The 22,225-nt window shown below is 44.3% G+C and overlaps 1 protein-coding gene across 6 annotated transcripts in view; it reads left to right on the plus strand.

Annotated features, from left to right (window-relative positions):
* LOC138293127 (putative ferric-chelate reductase 1) overlaps positions 1-22,225 on the plus strand; it is a 264,364-nt gene that overhangs the window by 187,783 nt on the left and 54,356 nt on the right. For all 6 annotated transcript variants that reach the window (XM_069232154.1, XM_069232153.1, XM_069232152.1 and 3 more), the window contains one exon: positions 3,563-3,649. In XM_069232154.1, coding sequence (XP_069088255.1) covers positions 3,563-3,649 — 87 coding nt within the window. The remainder of the gene's footprint in view (positions 1-3,562; positions 3,650-22,225) is intronic.

Genomic DNA, 22,225 nt, shown 5'->3' on the forward strand with positions numbered 1-22,225 from the left:
CCCCGGTTCCGGTCTGCTTGCAGGTAAGTACCCGCGTCTTCGGAGGGCAGACCAGGGGGGTTTTGTAGGGCACCGGGGGGGACACGAGTCCACACAGGAATTTCACCCTCAGCGGCGCGGGGGCGGCCGGGTGCAGTGTAGAAACAAGCGTCGGGTTCGTAATGGAAGTCAATGGGAGATCTAGGGATCTCTTCAGCGCTGCAGGCAGGCAAGGGGGGGGTTCCTCGGGGAAACCTCCACTTGGTCGAGGGAGAGGGACTCCTGGGGGTCACTCCTCCAGTGAAAGTCCGGTCCTTCAGGTCCTGGGGGCTGCGGGTGCAGGGTCTCTCCCAGGCGTCGGGACTTAGGATTCAAAGAGTCGCGGTCAGGGGAAGCCTCGGGATTCCCTCTGCAGGCGGCGCTGTGGGGGTTCAGGGGGGACAGGTTTTTGTACTCACAGTCTTAGAGTAGTCCTGGGGTCCCTCCTGAAGTGTTGGATCGCCACCAGCCGAGTCGGGGTCGCCGGGTGCAGTGTTGCAAGTCTCACGCTTCTTGCGGGGAGCTTGCAGGGTTCTTTAAAGCTGCTGGAAACAAAGTTGCAGCTTTTCTTGGAGCAGGTCCGCTGTCCTCGGGAGTTTCTTGTCTTTTCGAAGCAGGGGCAGTCCTCAGAGGATGTCGAGGTCGCTGGTCCCTTCGGAAGGCGTCGCTGGAGCAGGATCTTTGGAAGGCAGGAGACAGGCCGGTGAGTTTCTGGAGCCAAGGCAGTTGTCGTCTTCTGGTCTTCCGCTGCAGGGGTTTTCAGCTGGGCAGTCCTTCTTCTTGTTGCAGGAATCTAATTTTCTAGGGTTCAGGGTAGCCCTTAAATACTAAATTTAAGGGCGTGTTTAGGTCTGGGGGGTTAGTAGCCAATGGCTACTAGCCCTGAGGGTGGGTACACCCTCTTTGTGCCTCCTCCCAAGGGGAGGGGGTCACAATCCTAACCCTATTGGGGGAATCCTCGATCTGCAAGATGGAGGATTTCTAAAAGTTAGAGTCACCTCAGCTCAGGACACCTTAGGGGCTGTCCTGACTGGCCAGTGACTCCTCCTTGTTATTCTCATTATTTTCTCCGGCCTTGCCGCCAAAAGTGGGGCCTGGCCGGAGGGGGCGGGCAACTCCACTAGCTGGAGTGTCCTGCTGGGTTGGCACAAAGGAGGTGAGCCTTTGAGGCTCACCGCCAGGTGTGACAATTCCTGCCTGGGAGAGGTGTTAGCATCTCCACCCAGTGCAGGCTTTGTTACTGGCCTCAGAGTGACAAAGGCACTCTCCCCATGGGGCCAGCAACATGTCTCGGTTTGTGGCAGGCTGCTAGAACTAGTCAGCCTACACAGATAGTCGGTTAAGTTTCAGGGGGCACCTCTAAGGTGCCCTCTGTGGTGTATTTTACAATAAAATGTACACTGGCATCAGTGTGCATTTATTGTGCTGAGAAGTTTGATACCAAACTTCCCAGTTTTCAGTGTAGCCATTATGGTGCTGTGGAGTTCGTGTTTGACAGACTCCCAGACCATATACTCTTATGGCTACCCTGCACTTACAATGTCTAAGGTTTTGTTTAGACACTGTAGGGGTACCATGCTCATGCACTGGTACCCTCACCTATGGTATAGTGCACCCTGCCTTAGGGCTGTAAGGCCTGCTAGAGGGGTGGCTTACCTATACTGCATAGGCAGTGAGAGGCTGGCATGGCACCCTGAGGGGAGTGCCATGTCGACTTACTCGTTTTGTCCTCACTAGCACACACAAGCTGGTAAGCAGTGTGTCTGTGCTGAGTGAGAGGTCTCCAGGGTGGCATAAGACATGCTGCTGCCCTTAGAGACCTTCCTTGGCATCAGGGCCCTTGGTACTAGAAGTACCAGTTACAAGGGACTTATCTGGATGCCAGGGTCTGCCAATTGTGGATACAAAAGTACAGGTTAGGGAAAGAACACTGGTGCTGGGGCCTGGTTAGCAGGCCTCAGCACACTTTCAATTGTAAACATAGCATCAGCAAAGGCAAAAAGTCAGGGGGCAACCATGCCAAGGAGGCATTTCCTTACAAAGATTGACTACCCAATTTCTTCTTTGGTTTTCTCATGGGTCTCACTTGACACGTCTTTAAATACAGGGAGCTTTTTGTGTTCATCTGGTGGCAGAGGAGCTTGATTCCAATATCTTGCTTTAATTATATCGAATCGCCTCCATTTCTATCAGTTAGTTTTTATCAGTTGGCAATCCGTAGTGATGCCAAGTCACCAAGGGCTATCTGATAAGTAGGAAACAGGCAACCCAGCAGGCTCATGATGTGGAGCGATATGGAGCGGTGTAGACTAATGGGAGAGCAACAAGTAGGCAAATACAAACAAATGAATTGAACAGGAGTGCAGCGGATACCCCCAGACATAGCTCAGCCACCTCTGCGTGCTACTGGGCTCATACTTACAAGAGCTGAGTATAGCCGTTGAGCTTATACACTCTCTGATCCTCAGTATGAGCCGTGATGCCCCTGCTCCTCGACTTTAAATGCTTGCAGTCTCAAATGATCATGTTGCTTCTTGCACCTTTGTTATTTTGCTTCCCCCTCTGCTGGGCCGAGCCAGAACACTAGAACTGCTCCTGTTGAGATCCTGCTGTGTTTCTGCCAACTTTGAGTGTGGAGAGTAAAGGCAGCAGTGATGACAGGAAATATAACAATCGAGATGGTGGAGAAGCGAGCGGGGAGAATGGTACAAAGAAGCTGCGCTCAGTCATTTGGGTGCCTGGGTGCTGGGCAATGCGGGATCAGTGTGTTTATTTAAAATGAGAGGAAGCATGGGGGCAGGACTCTCACCCCCCAGGTTACAGTGCTGCCTCCATAGTGCCCCGCTCTTCCCTGCTCTCTGTGCTGTCCATTCACTGCGGCATCCACATGGAGTCACAGAGTCATGGATCAGGCAAGACTCGGGCCAGTTAGGAGTAGGGAGTGCCATCTTGCAGGTAACTCCCACATGGACACAGTAATAATTCAGTCTTAGTTGTCTCTACCTTCTGAAGTGAGGGGGATGGAGACCTGTTAGTCTACATTTTGGTGTAAATCTACCCTCGGAAATGGTGACTAGCGAAGAAGTGTAGACTTGCATCTAGGTGCAGGAGTAGACTTACATTTAAATTTACCTTTGTGAATAGAACCCTAAATTCTGGAATTGGCCTTGCTTGTGCTTGAACTGCTGCCAGCATAGCCAGAACTACTCCAGTACATTGTCTTTAAAACAGGTGCACAGCTGTGTTCTGCCCCAGGGTAAATTTATGGAATAGTCTGTGTTGTAAATCTGTGATCCAACAACTGTATTCCAGCGGAAAATGTGAGCATTCTAGGAAAGTTCTAGTAGCGTCTTCACATATTGAAACAGATCATATTTCACACAACAACTGTTTGTGAATTTGTTATATTACACAATATAACCACTTTTGTAATTGCAGAATTGTGTTTATTTTGCTTGGTATATGAGACAGGCATCTGCCTTAATGCTATATTTTTGATCTTATAATAGTGCACATAATAACCACCAAATTTTGTTTTCTTTAGGCCCACATGTTTCTGATGGTCTTGAGCGTAATTGCAACTATAATTGCATTCATCCTAGCATTTGTATCACAGATGGGCTGGAGTGGCGTAAGTTAAACATGTCTCCTTATAAGCCATCTTAATTGTTCTGTTTGTAGTGATGTTCTATATAAACAAGATTTAATAACTGAACAAGGAGGAGTGTGTGAAATGTACAATATATTATGTTTGAGTAGCCCAACTTTCAAGAATTATGAAAAAAATAAAAAAATAGCAGGCCAGTGGGTTTAAACCTTGATTTTATGTATGTACATGAAAATGTGTTTTCTGACTGAAATTATTTAAATTAACTTTTAATTTCAATAAACTACTGACTGACTTACTAGTTGATCCCAACTTCACAGTAAACCAATTTGGGAGAGATAAAGTTGGCCACTGATGCTGATAAAGTTGACACCTGATGAGAATACTACATTTAGTCAGTTTCATAGAGACAAATTCCTTTTAAGGAGTTAACATTTCAACACCTAAGCTAAAGGGCCTGATTTAGAGTTTGGTGGATGAGGTTACTCCGTCACAAACTTGACAATCCCATTGTATCCTGAGAGAATCATAATACGGCGGTCAAGTAAAAAGCTCTAAATTAGGCCCTAAATGATAGATGATTAAGAAGCACCCCCTTAATCCTGAAAAGTGGTGCTGTCCACTGAAAATCAGAATAAGCAACTAGGGGGATAAATGATAGTTAAGTCAATGTGTAAAATGATGAAGTTCACTTGCACGTTTTAAAAGTGTAGGTTCTGCAACCAAAGTGCTGACTCCTGGCGCTGTACTCAAGGTATGCATGTGAATGAGGAGTCGACAACCCAACCAAGAGTTGGCTCCCCTCACTGCCCCCACCAGGACTACATGCACCAGGGTGCCCAGGGGGCAGGGACACCAAGGATTTCAAAATAAAAAACCTTCAAAAAGACATGCAGTGCACAGCCGTAAATTGAACACAAAGGTGCAGGAGCCGCACATCTAATATTCACTGTTCTGTCGGAGGAGTGCTCCATAATGTCCAGCAAGGGGACTACTTGAATAGATTTCCTCCCTGCGGTGCTCTTAAGGTGAGACAGCGCCACCACCAACATTATTTTCCAGTGTGTGGGAACTGCAGAGTGCAGCACCACCCTTCCAAAGAGGTTTGGAAACTCGTACTATATCACCTGGGAACTCACAGGTGTGGCACCAGGAGAGGTTATTATTGAAAAATAAGCATTCCTGGAGCTGGGGCTTGGTGCTTTTCAGCTGGGGAGTGTAGGGACTTCTAGTGGTTGGTCCTATGGCTGCAGTATGTGGCCTGAAGATAGTGAAGGAAAGGCTCTAACAAAATGTTTGTGACTGTTTTTCCAAATGCTTTATTAAAAATACTTTATTTTCAATACTTATTGGTAATTAATGCAGTATTATTAACGAGGAATGCATTTAAACATGATTATTGCTTGCATTGGGCAAAAGGGTGATTTTTAACCTGTGATGCCAAAGCCAATAGGCCTGCATTATACAATGACGCAAGACTCCTTGTCAAAGCCAGTAGGTTTGCTTTTTACATTGATGTAGACACCTCTTGACAAAGCTAGTAGACCTGCCTCGTGCTATGGTACCCCTTTATATTGTGATGTTACATCTGCTTTAGGTGGGGGTGTTGTGATTATGGGGGGCAAAACCCACCAGCGTTAATGTGAATTGGTATGTCACTAAAGGTATTTTCATCAACAAGATGTATAGATTAATTATTTAATGCATAGTATTTAGTACACTTTTGTTCGCTATCCTAAGAGAGTGAAGTGCTACAATGGGGCATTTGGTTCCCAATAAAGAGACAATAGTGGAATTATTACTTGTGCAGGACTCGCATCCTGCACAATTAAGAATCAAATTTCTTAGAAGTGCCTGTAATTCATAACACATACTTCATGTGCATCAAACACCGCAACGATATTCTCTACAGTTAACATACATAGGGGGTCATTCCAACTTTGACGGGTGGCGGAGGCCGCCCGCCAAAGTTCCCCCAACAGAATACCGCTATGCGGTCAGAAGACCGCCGTGGTTATTCTGTGTTTCCCGCTGGGCTGGCGGGCGACCGCCAGAAGGCCGCCCGCCAGCCCAGCGGGAAACCCCTTCCCACGAGGAAGCCGGCTCCGAATGGAGCCGGCGGAGTGGGAAGGGTGCGACGGGTGCAGTAGCACCCGTCGCGATTTTCAGTGTCTGCATGGCAGACACTGAAAATCTTTTTGGGGCCCTCTTACGGGGGCCCCTGCAGTGCCCATGTCATTGGTATGGGCACTGCAGGGCCCCCAGGGGCCCCACGACACCCCTCACCGCCATCCTGTTCCTGGCGGTCAAAACCGCCAGGAACAGGATGGCGGTGAGGGGGTCGGAATCCCCATGGCGGCGCAGCAAGCTGCGCCACCATAGAGGATTCCTCAGGGCAGCGGAAAACCGGCGGGACACCGCCAGTTTTCCCTTTCTGACCGCGTGCCCTTGGGAGCACCGCCAGCCTGTTGGCGGTGCTCCCGCGGTCGTTGACCCTGGTAGTCAATGACCGCCAGGGTCAGAATGACCCCCATAGTGCCAAAGTTAAAGCCTTTAAATGACTGTTATCGAACTGTTTAATTATAGAAGAACATGTTTTAGTTGTTTCAAACCCCCAGCAATATCCAAGGTGTTTGTCACTAAGCAGGAAAATTGGTGCTTGGCTCACGGAGACTCCGTTCCTTAGCAGAGAATGTTGTGTGAGTCAGGGTGCAGTACACACTGTTTAACAGCTGCCAAAAATGTGAATGCCCATCCAGAGTTATTGTAAATACGGAATGTTTATATTAGCCCATACATGTATAAACACATACACAGTAAAACAGTGACCAACAAGAAAACACACATCATCAAGGCACCCAATGGAAAGCGAACACAATGACAATGAATTGGAAAAATATGGCCTTTAATTGCACACATTATATGTTGTTCACATTTTCTAAATGGTTGCAAATTCCAGAAGTAATCTGAAATAAGTGCAATGTACAGTTATGCTTTTAGAACAAGTAGATTACTCAGTGCAATATATAATGTTTGCAGACATAGAAAAAGGAGGTTCACACGCCTGCCATTAAAACCTGATTATTTTGCCTCATTGCTCTCCTTACCAGTTCATGATCTTCCTAATCATGATCACCAAAAATTGTCATAAGCAAAGAAGCGCAGTGGCAACATGTGAAGCAACCAAGAAGCAGTGCAGCACAATGAATATAAATCATAGTAATCACTCATTCCTAAACAGGTGCAAAACCTTGTTTGAGCCCAACAGAGGATTACAACTTGGGAGTAAATTGCACAAAGCAAGTGCTTTGCCCATCTAACTTTCAACAATTAAAGACTTGTGTACCATGGGCAAAGTGTAATTGGTTGGAATTTGCACAGTCAGTATACAGAGAACTCCTCACATTCAGTATTCTGTGGCTTCTAAATATGCAACTGTGATGCCACATTAATTGCACAGAGTTTGTGATAGGGGCTTAAGTGCCTTGAGATTCAGTGTTCAGCCTACAGAGCCTGGGGTGACCACAAGGACACACATTGGGACCATTCAGGTCAATCTCTGGGTGTGTTTATCCATTCAGCATGCAGGACGTCAGCATAAATGACATGATCAGTACACACAAAACAATAAAAAGTGGTGCAGGAATGTGCGGTCCCCATTGAGCTCACCAGCACAAATATTTGTGGATTCTTGGTGGAGCCATCATCTGAACTGATGTTAAGGATAGTGAGTGTTTCAAGGAGCTGTGTCTGTGCCTCTGGGTTGGGCTAACTGGAAGTTTCTAGGTCAGCAAGACTTCATTAGGGTCTATAGTATTTCTTCTAGCTTTCAACCTCCATGTTCTGGAAGTGACACAGCAAGGTGGAGGCAGGTCTGTATCGAGGACATTGTGCTGCCTCAAGCTGGGGTGGACCGTCACTTTACATGTTCAATTTTTGGAAGTTGTGCAGCAGCCCACTGATAATCAATCAGTGCAAGTCGCAGAGTGAAAATCCCAATAAGTGCGGTTGTAGCAGATTGAACTTCCTCAACAGGTCAGCTAGGAATGGTGCCCGTTGCCGTCCACTAGAGTGAACCATGGTGGCTACTATTTTTGTGTGCTAGCCATTCACAACCTAATTGGACTAGGTCTGGCACAAAGCCTTGTGCATTCCCCTCACACAGTATTTGGAGACAAAAGGAAAAGAAGAGTAGAAATGTGATGGCCATGTAAGTTCTCCACGCTGATTCTTTGGCAATGGACTATATTAAGGAGACTAATTAAAAGTTTTTAACATTTTGGTTTTTGCCAGTGACAGTCCACAACAAAACAGTTCTCTGATTCCTAGTGCAGGATACTTAAAGAAGCTAAATAGCAAATTGGTCTAATTTGGTACTACAGCCATAATACTTTGCCTAATTTCATGAGCATTGAAAACGTTGACTCTAATACAAATGAAGCATGTGTTGGCAATCTGTGACTGAGCAATATGTAATTAAATACTTTATTATAAGGCAAGAATAAAACAGACATTTTAAGTTGTTTTTTATGCTTTGTATTACCTCTTTATTAGTATGTTATATTAACTTTGGCGAATGTGAAAATGTTATCTCTTTTCCAGTGAGACAGAGCAACTAGAAGTCCTTCATGTTGTCAGGCTTTTTCCTAAATATTTTACAACCAGTCATGAGAGTGTTGGTGTTTCACACAAAGCAGGAAACAAGGAACTTGGGCCCATATTTACAAGTGGCCTATGCCATTGGTGCGTCACTTTTTTTGATGCACTGGTGGCATAGGCTGCGGACCCTTATCTACAAGGCCACGAAAAAACACTTTGCTTGTTTCTTCATGGCCTTGTAAACATGGAGCAAGGCAATCCAGTTCAAGTGGGTGTTCCCATGCAGCATCCATGGATTGTGACGCATTCCCAGATTTACAAGGTTTAGTAAATCTGGGAATGCTTCAAAAGATTACACCACCCCAGGGATGGCATAAGGGTGATGCAACAGGGAGGAATATCTTTATTTCTCCCAATTTTTCCTCTTTCTATGTGTGCTACATTCTGCAGCACAAACAGAAGAGGGAAATCACCTGCATTGATTGTTTTTGTGCAGGAAAGGACGCCTTCCTGCACAAAAACAGTCCTATTGATAACACAGGCACCCTTGCACCGTGCTGCAAGGGTGCTTGCACTGGCAGCAGTTTATGTGCCAGCACAGGGGGAGAGGACAGAAATGTACTGTATCTTGTAGATATGTCACATTTCTGCCCTTTTCCTGTGGCGCAGTGTGGCACAGCAAGGCGCTTGCTGCACCGCCCTACTCCACAGACCTTGTAAATATGGCCATTGGTCCATGATAGAAAGTTTGTCTCCCAGGCCTCCTTCACTTTAAGAGCAGATGTGGTTGGGCATTCCACGCCTACCTCTAAGGGTGTAGTGAAGGGTTGTGTAGGGATACAATACAATACAATCATCAGTGTTGCAATAAGTATATTAATGTGTAGCCAAAGATGAGTTTTTATAAACACAAAATAGAACATATGGGAAAATGTTTACAGTACCAAAAGAGGTAAAAATGAAGTGCACACAGCACACAATAATATGTAGATAGCCAACGATAGCACAAAAACAACAACAAAAAAGAACATTCCAGAAGGAGGGTCTCTCACAGGTAAGTTCCATATATCAGGGACACTCATGTCCCTGTTTAGTCTCGGAACTATACAGCATCTGGTGAAGTTACAAATATTTGTAAGGGAAAAGGATAAGACAAATTGCATGGACAAAGGGAAAATGCTGGAAATGGTACAGCTGCCAAGGTGGTTGGAGATATTAGTCAAGCACATGCTAATCTTAATTTTTAATGTGATGAATTCAAAGCTGGGGATAGCCAAGTGCATGCATTGTAGAATATTGCTTTGTATAATGATCGTGAGTTGGTAACCATTCTGGAATATTAATTTGATGTGGTTACTATAGCATTGGGGATTAGAATTGTTGTTTGATGAATGTGTTGTGAGAGAGCCTGTTGGTTACATGTGTCCCTTGCCTATTTTGCACACATTGCTGCTTGAACTCTTTCTTTTCTATAGTATTATCAGAGGTGTATCACCTGGCAACTCCTGTGTCATTGTGCTTATGGAGCAGTAGGTGAGACTCATAATGTGCAAATGTTAAAGTTGAATCCATATGGTTGGTGAGTTGCAGGAGCATTTGTACACAATCCACATTGGACATTCATTTAGCGTGCTGGTTCCACCCCACTGTTCCCATGCTGTATGGGTTTGAGAAGGACTAATGTCGGGACTGGTGCTAGATGTGGCTTGTGGGCCTTCATGGCTGGGTGGAATGCATATTGATAGTACTCCCTACTGGTTATTTTATGAGTTTCATTTTATAATATTTTTGGTACCACAGTGAATGTGTTGTGCTCATTGCATACTATCATCCCCTTGAGGGAGATCTCACTGTAGGCTGTGTGCTACAGCTGGGGTGATATTTATTGACTTTATAGTCATACGAGCATGCGGGCACAAGCAAATGTATGGATTCACTTTATTTACCGCAAACACTGTAGCATGTTTATAAGGGCATCATTTTTTACTTGAATTTATTTGTTCCTCATGTAGGACTTTATCTGGTGTGAACGTCCATGTGTGGTTGGAGGTGTGAATGTGTGTTGCTGGAAAATATTCTGTGGGTGGTCTCCTTGTGCCATTGTAAACTTGCAGGACATAGACACATTGATCAATTGGCACAAGTGTGTTTTTCTGCTAAACAAACATTTGATGCTGTTTATTTTGGGTTTTATCTGACCAATAATATTGAGAGCGTCATAAAAGCCAATGTGTACCCAAAGTATAAAAATCTGTAAACAGTTGAGTGTGAGAGGGTCATTTGGTCAGTAGGAGAAATAATAAATATTTAAAGCAATGTACCTGAGCTCAACTGTTGTTAAACAGAAGTGAATCAAAATCTCTGTTACCATTGGTTCTACTTGTGGCATATATGGAACACTTCATCAGTCAGGATTTAACTAATTCAATATTCCGATGCGGGTGTGTGTGTGTGTGTGTGTTTTTTTTTTTTTTTTTTTAAAGATGGCTGGGAGTACAGAAATAATCTCAAATTGGAACAACCATTCCCAGAGGTCAAAGTAGCAAGCAAGATCGGTAAGACATGTGTAGCAGGCACTTCTATTCAGTCTATTTGCAGGAATGACAGTGAAACCAAATTCTCTCTAGTAGTTCCAGGTCACAGTGTTTGATAAAGGCTCAGTGCCCTTAGATTGACTAAATGTAATTGTCCTAGTGTTATCTGTTTATGAAAAAGTTTTAGGTTCGTAAAAATGCAGTAATTGAGAACTTGAAGAAGGGTCACAAGTCCTTTGATTGACAAAGGAGGAGCTTCAAGTTTGTTCAATTGTAGACACAAACATTTGTTGTGTATTTTATTGTAAAGAGTGGTTGTGCTGCTCTCAGTTTTTTGAATCAGCCTCATCATCAGGTAGAGACAAAACCCAATCTTCATTTTAAAATGTTTTAGTACGAAGGCCTGCAATTTGGAGTTGAAGTACTTAATAACTAGAAGCCACACATGTATCAATCACTGCTTTTCAGGTCTGGCATTGAGTTCTAGAGGGTAGTCTTGCTCAGCGACTACTGGATGGCCACATAGTATTTCAGAACAATGTAGGTATTGGCTAAGGTTGTTTTATGCTTTAAACAGTATTAGCCCAGGCAATATCTCCTGGCATTCTGTATTTTGCAAAGTGCAGAGCATTCCCGCAGGTAATTAAAGGCCAAGCAACGTTTGGAATTTTTTCTGAGGCAAACGTTGGTAGAGGGTAACTGCAAGCTGCAATGCACAGTGTTCCAATCATTGGACTTCTGATATGGACCAAACTAACTATGTCTCAAGGAATGAGCACCAAGAAGGTCTGTTGAGTCTTGTTCTTCAATGACAACAGAACATGTCACCTCCCAGTAGCTAATGTGTCATCTTGCACTTAGTAATACATTTGGAAGGTGTCACGTATCTCCTAAAGAGAGTCAATTTAGGAATTAAAAAAGATGGGTAAGAAACACCTCCAGCAATGCTGTAGCTCTTGATTGAAAATGAACATTATTATAGAAAGGGAAGCACAAAATTATCCTTGACATCAGAGAAGAGGAAAGAGCCAAGCAGCAAAAGTATCCTGAAATAGAAGGCAGGAGAAGTTCAAACTGCTCGAAGCAAAGATCAGGCACAAAACCTATAGGCAAGTGGGTAAAGACCTTGATGAAAAATAAGGTAGCACAGGCATATGAGTGCATGTCATGCTTGGAAACTCCTCTTTGTGTATGATCTATACAAGAATTAACGTCATAGAAAAATACTGTATTTCTTCTTGGATTGGGAACCTCAGATAGAATTCTCTGAGGAAGGCACCATTTGGAAAGGTAAAGTAAAGGCTTGGCCATACCATGTTCCTACAACTCATGGTATTGGAGTGACACATGCTCAAGACCAAGATTGACATTCTTTACCCCATGCTGAATTCCATAGTCCTTGCACTGTGCTTCATGGCAATTGGTGTTCATGTGGCAATGTCAGTGTGGTCTAGGCAGCAAAGATGTTTAACAATCCTTGCGCGCAGAGTAAAACAACATATAGCCTGACTACAAGAGGGGAGCACCAATTCTCTTGAAAATGTGCATCTCTTGTAAGCACTCAGTACAGATGTAAGACTATGCTGCTAAGGCAAATTCAAGAAATTTACAAAGTGTCTTCCCTTGAGATGTGAGGTCTAACTATCGAGTGTGAGAATCATCTGTGTTGTAGGGCTCAATGAGAATTTCGATCCTCCTTTCCTTTTATTACTCACTCCAGTGAGAAAAAGAATGCCTTGTCTCTGTCCAGATAATTGCTCTATATTCAAAGGAGATGTAACCACCAAACACATATTTATTCTAGGCCCATCTGAGAAATATTTGCTTCAGGGTTCAGTCCTGAAGACAGATTCTTCACCAGCTCACTACACAAAATGCCGGACAACGATATAGTATGTCGATATTCTCAAAACACAATGAGCTTGACAGAAAAAAATGCAAGATTTGTAGTGTTCAACAATTGCAAAAAAGCACATCACTGCACATAAGAATTTAATTTATAGAAGCATGCCAAGCAAGTATTAAAGGTTTTAAGCTAACCCATATTGGAAATGCTCTGAGCTTTTACATATCACATTTTGTGCCTTATTAAGCCCTGCGAGAAACTGATGCACAGAAAGTGGCCAGCAAAAGATTGCTACAGAAAGATGTAGGTCTTTAGCTGTCTTTTTACCCTATCAAGCCCGCCATTTCTAACATGTCTGTAACGCAACAGAGTAATAAGTAACTGGTAAATGAGTCTTCTGAATCTAAAGAGTGACAGTTTTTACCAGGAAAATGTCACGAAAACACAGCTACGGTTTAGTGTTGACAATATGCTGAAATTGGTCTTCATAACCTTGTTGCTGCACTTATCCCGTATGTTTATTTTGTATTACTGATGTTATACAAAAACTAACACTTACAAAATACATACAAATTCCATGATTCCGTAGAAACATGCAACTTTGCTTTCTTCTTGCAGTGCAATTTCATAATAATTTACTCAAGTTAAATCACTGTACCTAACAATATGTAATTGCAAATTTGCTATGCTTCGATACAAGACTTTACAAACGTTCCCCACATTTTGTAATACATATCCACTTTTGTTAGTTTGCCAATGTTCCCAAATTTCATGTTTGCCGATTCTCCCATTTTTTCCATTCATTCTTTGGATGTAGGTGGGTAGACGATTTCCAGAAAGTAGTTATAAAAGTCTGTGCTATTGACAGTGAAATAAAAAAATCAAGCATTTATTCTGAAAGTCTGTTATCATGCCTTCTTCTGCAGAATCAAAATAGGCAATTTTGGGGGTCTGAAGCAGCAAAGAGCACAATTTCTGACACAAACAAATACCCATATTTGGAAAGAGCATTCCCAAAAGCATATACTTCTAATCACCCCCTAGGTTGTCATCACATCAAGAACAATAGCCCGAAGGAAATGCATAAAGTTTAACCAGTGTGTAATACAGCATCCATCTGTTGAAAAACATTGTATGGAAATTAGAACTCTCAACAGTGACTAAGCTGTCCTGCTAATTTTGAACCAACCTTCGCGCTCATAAACCCAACCAGTCACCTACCTTTAGTATGGAGCATTTCTGTTAATGGTTCTGAATAGTTAATTGGGCAAGAGAGGCGCAGCACAGACCACTGACAAATGGGTTTTGTGTGAAAAAAGCCACTTTATTGAAACAGGTGGACAACACCAGTTGCCTTAGTCATTCCACCTTACAAAGCTAAAGCCTCATCATACAAAAACGGTACCTATATGTTGTCCTATCCCGTGACCCTAAAGTTTCCCCCACATACGTAACCCTGCAACTATCTACTTCCTAAAGTATTGTGCTTAAACAATTTGTAACTTTGTATTCTCCTACAGCTTATCACTACATTTATTAACATCTAACTAACTTAACTCCCTATGGCATAACCTTTAACTTCCTAGCTTGTCCCGGTGTGCAGTTGTTCACACCCTCCCTTTCAGCCTGGTTCCCCAATGGACACAGCAATAAAAATTATCCAAGACCATGCAAACATTTCAGTCAACCGCCACTCAGAAGAAAGGCCATCTTTACTGTTTTTTTCTGTCTCATCCCCCCCTTTGGGTCTCATTCATACAACAGCCTGACACTTTACCGGGGTATCCCTAAAGTACTTGCCAAAACCTCTCTCAATTTCAACATTTACAAATCCATATCAAGATTAGAAAGATGAACTCCATCCCTCAAAAACAATCCACATTGTTGTACCTCAAGTCTGAATGATCAATCCTGCCAATCCTTTCAACCCTTCAGAAAACCCCGATTTCCCTGTTGATCTTTCTTCTTGGTGAGGTATAAACTCCGCACATATCACAAAGTACCCTGCTCACTGTTGTTTGATGTCCTGCAAATCTCTTTTCATACCTTATTACGATGCATAGTCTTTCTCCACAACTAGATTATTCTCCCCTAACACATCAGGACGTCTTCTACCCCTCAAGCAATCATTCAAACTGCCGACAGTTCTTTCCAGCGCACGCCTCCCTTTCCTTTCCAAGTGACTGAACAAACTGAAATCAAGGCCCAGGTTAGGTCCATGCTGTCTCTCTGCTGCTTGCCTCTCTGCCCATTCAACAAAGGAATGCCCTACGACCCATATGGAAATGTCCTCAGCTGTTGGGCCCACCACATAACCTGAAACAAAATGACAACACAGTCACAATGCTTAGACAAACTGTCAACAGTCCCCACCATCTCTCCAAAAGTATCTCTGAAAATAATCCGATGACTATCTCCCTAGCCCCATCATGTTCTCCCTACTTCAGTCCTATCTGCCGGCTTCTGTTGCAATCCCTATGCAAAAGGAATGGGTGTTGAATTTGCTTGCTGGCTTCCTCAACCACTTAAGTGCTTTACACAGGACCACCAACAGCTGAATTGCTGTTACATGTGTACCATCCCAGTGTCTGAAAACATCTCAATGGGGCTCCAGTGTTCCAGCCCGTAAGCAGTAAGCAGTCTTTCCACCAAACCAGGCAATAGTACCCCACTGGGTAAGCATCTAACATCACCTTTTTTCCCAAATATCTCTAATCTGTCTTTGGATGTGCAAAACCATATCCCTGCCTGGGCGTCAGGCAGTTCAATGTCACACCAACCCAAACCCTCACCTCCCCTACCCTTCAACAATTCTTACACCTAGAATGCACCAAAAACATCCATGAAATCAGACTGGTGAATATTCTCCCCCTCCTCTTACTTTGTGCACACTGCAAGCAAAGAACAAATCACTTTACCAAATAACTCCCAATTTTCCAGTATCCATGTGTCCAGTTCACCCTATCCCCATTCCAGTTTCCCCCACAAAGGTGATGTCCACCAATTTTCCTGCCATGGTGACCCAGGATTACCCACTCTAGGTCACAGACAGAATAAATTGTACCACATCTTCTGTTCTGGTCCTCTCGGCGTCTGACATCAGTTCCTAAAAACGCCTCTTAAACCTGTTTGTAAGCTCTTCTTGTAGATTCTGCTAAGAACCTGTGGCCAGGTGGTCAGAGATACAGGCAAAATAACGTCAGTGCGGGCCTCATGGGCTTCCCGGGGGAAAACTGACTAGCATTCTAGTTGTCATCCAATACACCCCACCCAAGCATCTAACCAGATTATGAAGAAGAGCAGAGTGACCCAGGTTGTGCACCCAGAGTGGTTCAGGAATTGAGGCAGGGCAAGAGAACCAAGAAGCCCCACGTGACCTGGAAAAAGAAGCTGGAGGAAGAGAAGTTATGAGCAGAGGAACCAACCTTAGCCATCCATTCCAGCTCAAGAGGAGTCTGAGTCCGAAGTGAATAAGAAGGTGGCGCGTACAAAACATCGGTTTTGGCTACTGTTCAATTTCTATCACAGTGATTCACACTTTATCCTGGAAAAAACTGGACACTGTCTACTATTCACTATACAGAGCAAGTGACAAGAGTTATTTCCTGAGTAATTGACCTGATAACTAAGGCCTCCTTTTTTTCCACAGAGGGTGGAATCGAGGTGATGAAGAGACAGCAGAGTTGAGGAGAGTCTTAAAACTGCAATCCACAAACCCTGGAAGTGACTGTGTGATGTTTTCTGGAAATGTCTGTGTTCCTTTATAATTACTTGGGAACAGTATGCCATAATTTGAGTCATATCTGACACCCCGTTACAGGACCTTACCACCAGTTGTAACATCCTTTTTGTCCTACTGCCCACAGTTCCTTGGGCATGTCTGTTTTGACTCTGTCCGCCTCAGTAGCCAACCCATGGAATCTCTGCCACTGTGAATAAGGCAAAGCATCCGCAGTGTCATTGTCCACTCCCAGCACATGCCGCCCTTTAAATTGAATATTATGCTTCAAGCAACCCAACAGAATGACACGTAATAACTTGAGCACCTGCACACCCCTGGCAAGCTACCTGTTCATAATTTAGACCACTGCCAGTTGTCAACCCTGAATAGGACTTTTGTATTTGCCAAATCTGCTCCCCAATGCTGTCTGAGACAAAATTGCCCTTCTTTTTTGGGAACCACCCTGATAGATGATGCAATCAAATTTGCCATCGGCCACTTGTGAAATGGTGCCGCCATCCTGCCTTCCTGTACTTCCTTCAATAGCTTGTCTTGTACTGCCTGTGAGTGCTCTCTCGCCGACTTTGAGTTGTCTGCCCTTTTTCTCTCCCTGGGGCTCTAAAGAACCCCTGGGTAAACCCATCCGGCTATACCCCAGCTTCTTGCCACTTGTCTGAACTGAAGACTGAAATGCAATCTGTACAACTTAACTGGCATATGAACCCTTCACTCCAGATCCTTGTGCACCTCAGCCCCTGTGTGACCAGCTGCTGTCCCAGTGTGCTGTGAACCTGGACCCTGTGGTATTGCTGCCACTGACCACCCTGCCCCCCTTGGATCCTCCCGGCTGTCCTGTAACAATGTATGAGGGGATCTCTTCTCCCACATTTAGAGCACTCATGTCAAAACGTACAACACTCCAGCGTGCACAACCTCTTGGTAAAGTCCCATCTTCCTCCACCCAACCCCCTACATCCCAGTGTAACATCCTTGAAAATGCCAGTATATGATGACCAAACCACTGGCTGTGAATATAGTTTTTCCAAGTTTCGATGGACCCATGGTGTCCAGATCAGTTTCTTTCCATTTTGCCTCCATGTCGTGTGCCATGAAGGCTCTAAATACATCATCATGTTGGGCCCATGCATACACCCCCTTACGTGATCTGTGCCTTACGGATCACATCCATGTACCTAAATAGTACTGTACACCGTTCATGGAACTTCTTGCTTGCTGTATATTAGGAAAGCCGCTGTCCAATTTTCTATAGTTAAGTGAACCCTGGGTCTCTTGGATAACTCAAACTCCACCTCCTTGGATCCTGCTTTAGATCTGAGATCCCTGTGGAGCAGCTTAAACATCTCTACTTATTCCCCTTCCCATATTTTTTGTTTTTGGGGACACCATCAGATAACCCCCCCAATGGTTTTGTCACACCCATGTAGGGATGTTTTTTCATCTTCAACTCCTTACTCTTTGTCCTGTCTGACTTGCCTGCTGCACCACCCCCCTTTGCTGCATCCCCCCAATGTGCTGCTTCTGGGTTCTTCACCCCCTTACTTTGCTGCCGATAGACCTTCTGTCTTCCCTGTGCTCCTTCTCTCCTCTCTTGGCCTGTCTTCCTGCACTGTTTCTTTACCTACCCCATCATCCCTCACATACATGCCTTTTCTCAGCTTTGTCCCTTTACTTCTTGGTCTGCCCCAACATCAGAACCTGTTGAAACCATCATTGGCAGTATTGCCTGTGTCAATTCTGTCTTACCTGGTGTCAAGGTTGGACCCCATACCAAAGCCTGCCGCCTAGCGAGCTGCACTCTTTCTTCTTGCAATTGTGTGCCTCTGGGCCTCACTTGAGATCTACGCCCAGCCTGTAAAACACAAGGTACAGAAGGGTTATCATGCTTCGGTCATATCAGCATCTTGTTGCCACAATCTCCATTCCGCCTGCAATGCGGCATCATCTTCCACCATCTCGCCTTCCTCCTGACTGTCCTCATCATAATCCAACTGTGTAGTATTTGCAACTTTTCCTTTGTGGCATCTCCTCCCCTCCCCCATCAGTGGCCATGTCCTCCTCACTCCACTCTTAAAGGGTTGCCATTACTGATAAAGCTAGGCCTCTATCTTCTGCCTTGGCTGCTCCTCCATTCTTCTGCCAGGTCTGTCCCCTTGTCTTCTTTTGCCCCACCCATGCCCTGTCCACACCCAGAATCCCCCCACACTCCTCTCCACCCCATGCTGTATAGCTGGCCGAGTGTGTAAGAAGGCCCTAGGGGGACTCGTCCAGCCAGCCTCTCTTGCCTAATGATATGAGGGGCACTACTGTTGCACTCTCTACTGCCTGACTCATCCCATGCCCCTTCTCCCCCTCCCCATTGTGTGTCCTTTCTCCACTGCCATATCCTTGCTCCTGCACTCCTCCCCTCTTGGGGAGTGTTGGGGTCAAGCCCATTGCCACATATTTTCTGGGCCTTTCACCTGCCACTACAAAGGCCTCATGCTTCCCCCCTTGCTCCTTCGGGCAGGCTCACTCCTTGTCACCTGTCCCAACCTGAGACACATGGTTTCCCACACTGCCAATTCTCTCTGTGCTCCCTAGCCTCCAATGCAGCTGTGCCTATCTTCTCCACCCACATCATTGCTCCCCCAGCGGTACTTTTGCAATTGCCTGCCTTGCCTCTATATACATGTTCTCCGTTGCTGGCCCACCTCCCACTCCTGCTGTACTGAATCAGACCTGGCCGCTGTAGCTGAGACTGTTTTATGAGCATGACTTTCCCCTTTCTGCTCCATTCTTTTTCCTTTTGGGGTCACTCTTCACATCCTTGAGTGGCCCTGTGTACTCCCCAGCACAGCCTTCTTATGCAGTTCTGTTTAAGGTCACAGAGGAGAACAGGGCCATTCTGCGGCTGACATTCCCTCAGACACCCAACGCTTTGGGTCTTCTAAGCTTGCCTAAGCCGTCTCGGTGCCAGCCACGATGAGGTTGAGGCACCCCACCTCCCACAACAGGCTTAATGCTTGTTTCCCCTTGTCACAGGGCATCTGCTTTTGCAGAACTGTGCCTTGGGACAACAGAACATCAGAATGCAGGGTCTGAGCCACTTCTGCCAAATCAGTAGTGTCATACCAAAATACTCGACTAGCGTGCTCTCCTAACCTTACAGTGACAAGTAATTGTGGCAACCCAAAAGGTACAGCCCTCTAGCCGTCCTCTCAAGGAACGGCGGAAAAAACAGGTCAGTCTTTTTCATACACTATCTCAGTCATACATGGACTTAGCAATAGTAAGCAAGCATTTGCAATGCAATAGGTCTTGCATTTGCTTGAGTTAGAGCTATTGGCATTGTAAATGCATAACTGGAATTTTCTTGCCACATAAATTGGTCAAACCTGTTGCATAATTTGGTCCCCCATCCACACAATTTCAGCAGCCATAACTGTTTCATCATCACAGCTTCTCTGTAGCAAAAAACATACACACACACACTGGTGTCTGGCACCAGCAGAATCTCACACTGGTGTCGCCCAAGCGCCAGTCTACTATTAGTGATCAAGTATGGCGTTCACTGTACAGTCAGAGCAGATGAGCTCTACCTGATGTGAAGATCTCTCTTGAGCAAGAAAACTGACTCATCGCCTCTGGTACACATTTTGATGTCGAGTTTAATACCGAGCCTCGGGAAACCGTAGGAGTCACTACCCTGCACAGAATTAGATTTATTTCCCTGGGGTCAGACAATCCATTGTTTGTTGCAGTCCTTTTCAATGGGACACTTTTTTTAAAAACAATCAGGAGCTCGCTTTAAACAGTGTGAACGAAAAAAAAACTTTAATCCGAAGGATACTTTTAGTTTGTCATAGTAAAAAAACTTCTGTGGAAGGCAGTGGCTAAGCTGACAGAAAAATATTCTTATAAACAGCTCTACTAAGGTGGACCTTTTAGCTGCTCACCTCTGAGAGCCCAGTCTAACAATTTATTGGACAGAACCATCGGACATTAATCACGGTTTTGGTTTTTAATCTATGAATGCTTATTTTTCAGTTTAAAGCATTCTCAATGTCTGATGATATATGAAAGTAGAAATGTTAATGAACATTTTAAACTACGTGCATCTAAGTGCTTAATAAGCAAAGAGAAGACCTTTGAGGAACGAAGAAGAGTTTTATACCTCCCCTTTGTTGAACTAGAATATCACAGCAAACACTGCAAAAAACGAAAATCACATACAATTTCAAACTAACCATAAAGTCTGACAGGTTACTTTCAATCACCTAACTGTATAAAGCACTTATTCGGCACCAAGGCACTTTTTTGAGGTTGGTATGCACGTGTTAATTAAAAACACTCAAAGAATTTAATCAAAAGCTACAAATTACTTTTACATATCCTGGTGCAGAGACGGATGGTTAAACAGAACCGTGTGTCCTATTGCCAACTCGCTGGCAAAACACTCTGTATGCACGTTTCTCCTTTTTTTTTTTTTTTTTTAAGGTCAGGACAAAATAAAACTGATGCATGGAAAAATACATCAGTTGTCTTATTTATATGCATAATTCACACATTATAAAACCAACTTGCGGCTAAGGTCGGTGCCTGGTCACACTTATTTCATTAAATGATGCATCCCAAACAACGAGACAGCCCCTCGGTGATGGTCACGATAGGGAGACACTTCCTAGATAGGCTCAAGACTAAGACACCGCTCTCCCAGCCACATTCCATTGTGGGCCAGAGCCTCAGCACCCCTCTTAGTGATTGCAAGCGCTATATAAATGATGTATGCAATATACAAGCAGACCTGGGCTCTGCTGCTGATTACGCATACTTGGTTTTAGAAATAATTGTCAATGGTAAAACTGTATGTCGGCAGCTTACACAAATATTGTAAAGTCAAACTATGTGGCTTTTTAAAAAATGTTTTCAAAATTCAGAGTATCTCACTTAAGAACCAGTAGATCAAGACAACTGAGATCTACTCCTCGTGCCAGAAGCTCTATAAACACAAGGAAACCCTCAAGCATAATCAGTCGAGCTGCTTAAAGAAAAACAAACCAAAATTAAGATCATGGCACAGAAACTTTGCAAAAAGCGTTTCATGGGTGAGGGAGGAAACTGTCATCTATCCTCGCTACTTAGGCGGGATTTTCACTGACTGGAATCTGATGAATGTACTTGATTTGACTCTGACTAAAGCAGTGATTTCTGTAATGAGAACAAAGCACCTGAGCAGCATCTGCCTTACCCCAGCCCCCCAGAAGACCTGTTTTTGTTTGCTTCAGCTGAAGTGTGTGTGCTCCAATGCAACCTCTGTCCCAGAATCTGGAGGCCTGGAAATTATGTTTAAAAGCGAGAGGTGCGGTGGGTGAACTTTTACTTATAAAACACTCTGAAATGTTTAAAAAGACACTTAATGATACAGAAACAGTTCAAGGAATAAACAAAGTCACACATTCCTGCACGATGGATCTGGGGACAGAAAGAAGTAAGATGTTTGGGGGCGGGTGGGAGGAGACGGTCATTGTGAAATCAGAGCAGTGTTTGGTTTCCTTTAAGATTTATTTTCAATAATGAAGCACAACTTTTTTTTTTTTTAAATCACAAAATAGAAGAGAAAAGGTAAGAGTGAAGAATGGAATTAAACAAAGTCACACAGGACTGCAGACGAAAATAAGTAATAGACCTGGGGCAGTGGGAGGAGGAGAAGGAGCATGTGAAAACATGAGCTCTCCAAGGCAAAGAACAAGCAGTTAATCCAATTTGTTTTTTTTAAATGCATTATGGTTCTTGCTCATTCAATGTAGGCAGGAGGTTCTAATGAGGGAGTGCAGGCTCAGCTTTGGAGGACACATCAAGCCCACCCACTGCCCCCAGACTGAAGGGCACAAGGAGATGCC

Source organism: Pleurodeles waltl, chromosome 4_2 (genome assembly GCF_031143425.1).
Source record: "Pleurodeles waltl isolate 20211129_DDA chromosome 4_2, aPleWal1.hap1.20221129, whole genome shotgun sequence".
Classification (NCBI taxonomy): Eukaryota; Metazoa; Chordata; class Amphibia; order Caudata; family Salamandridae; genus Pleurodeles; species Pleurodeles waltl.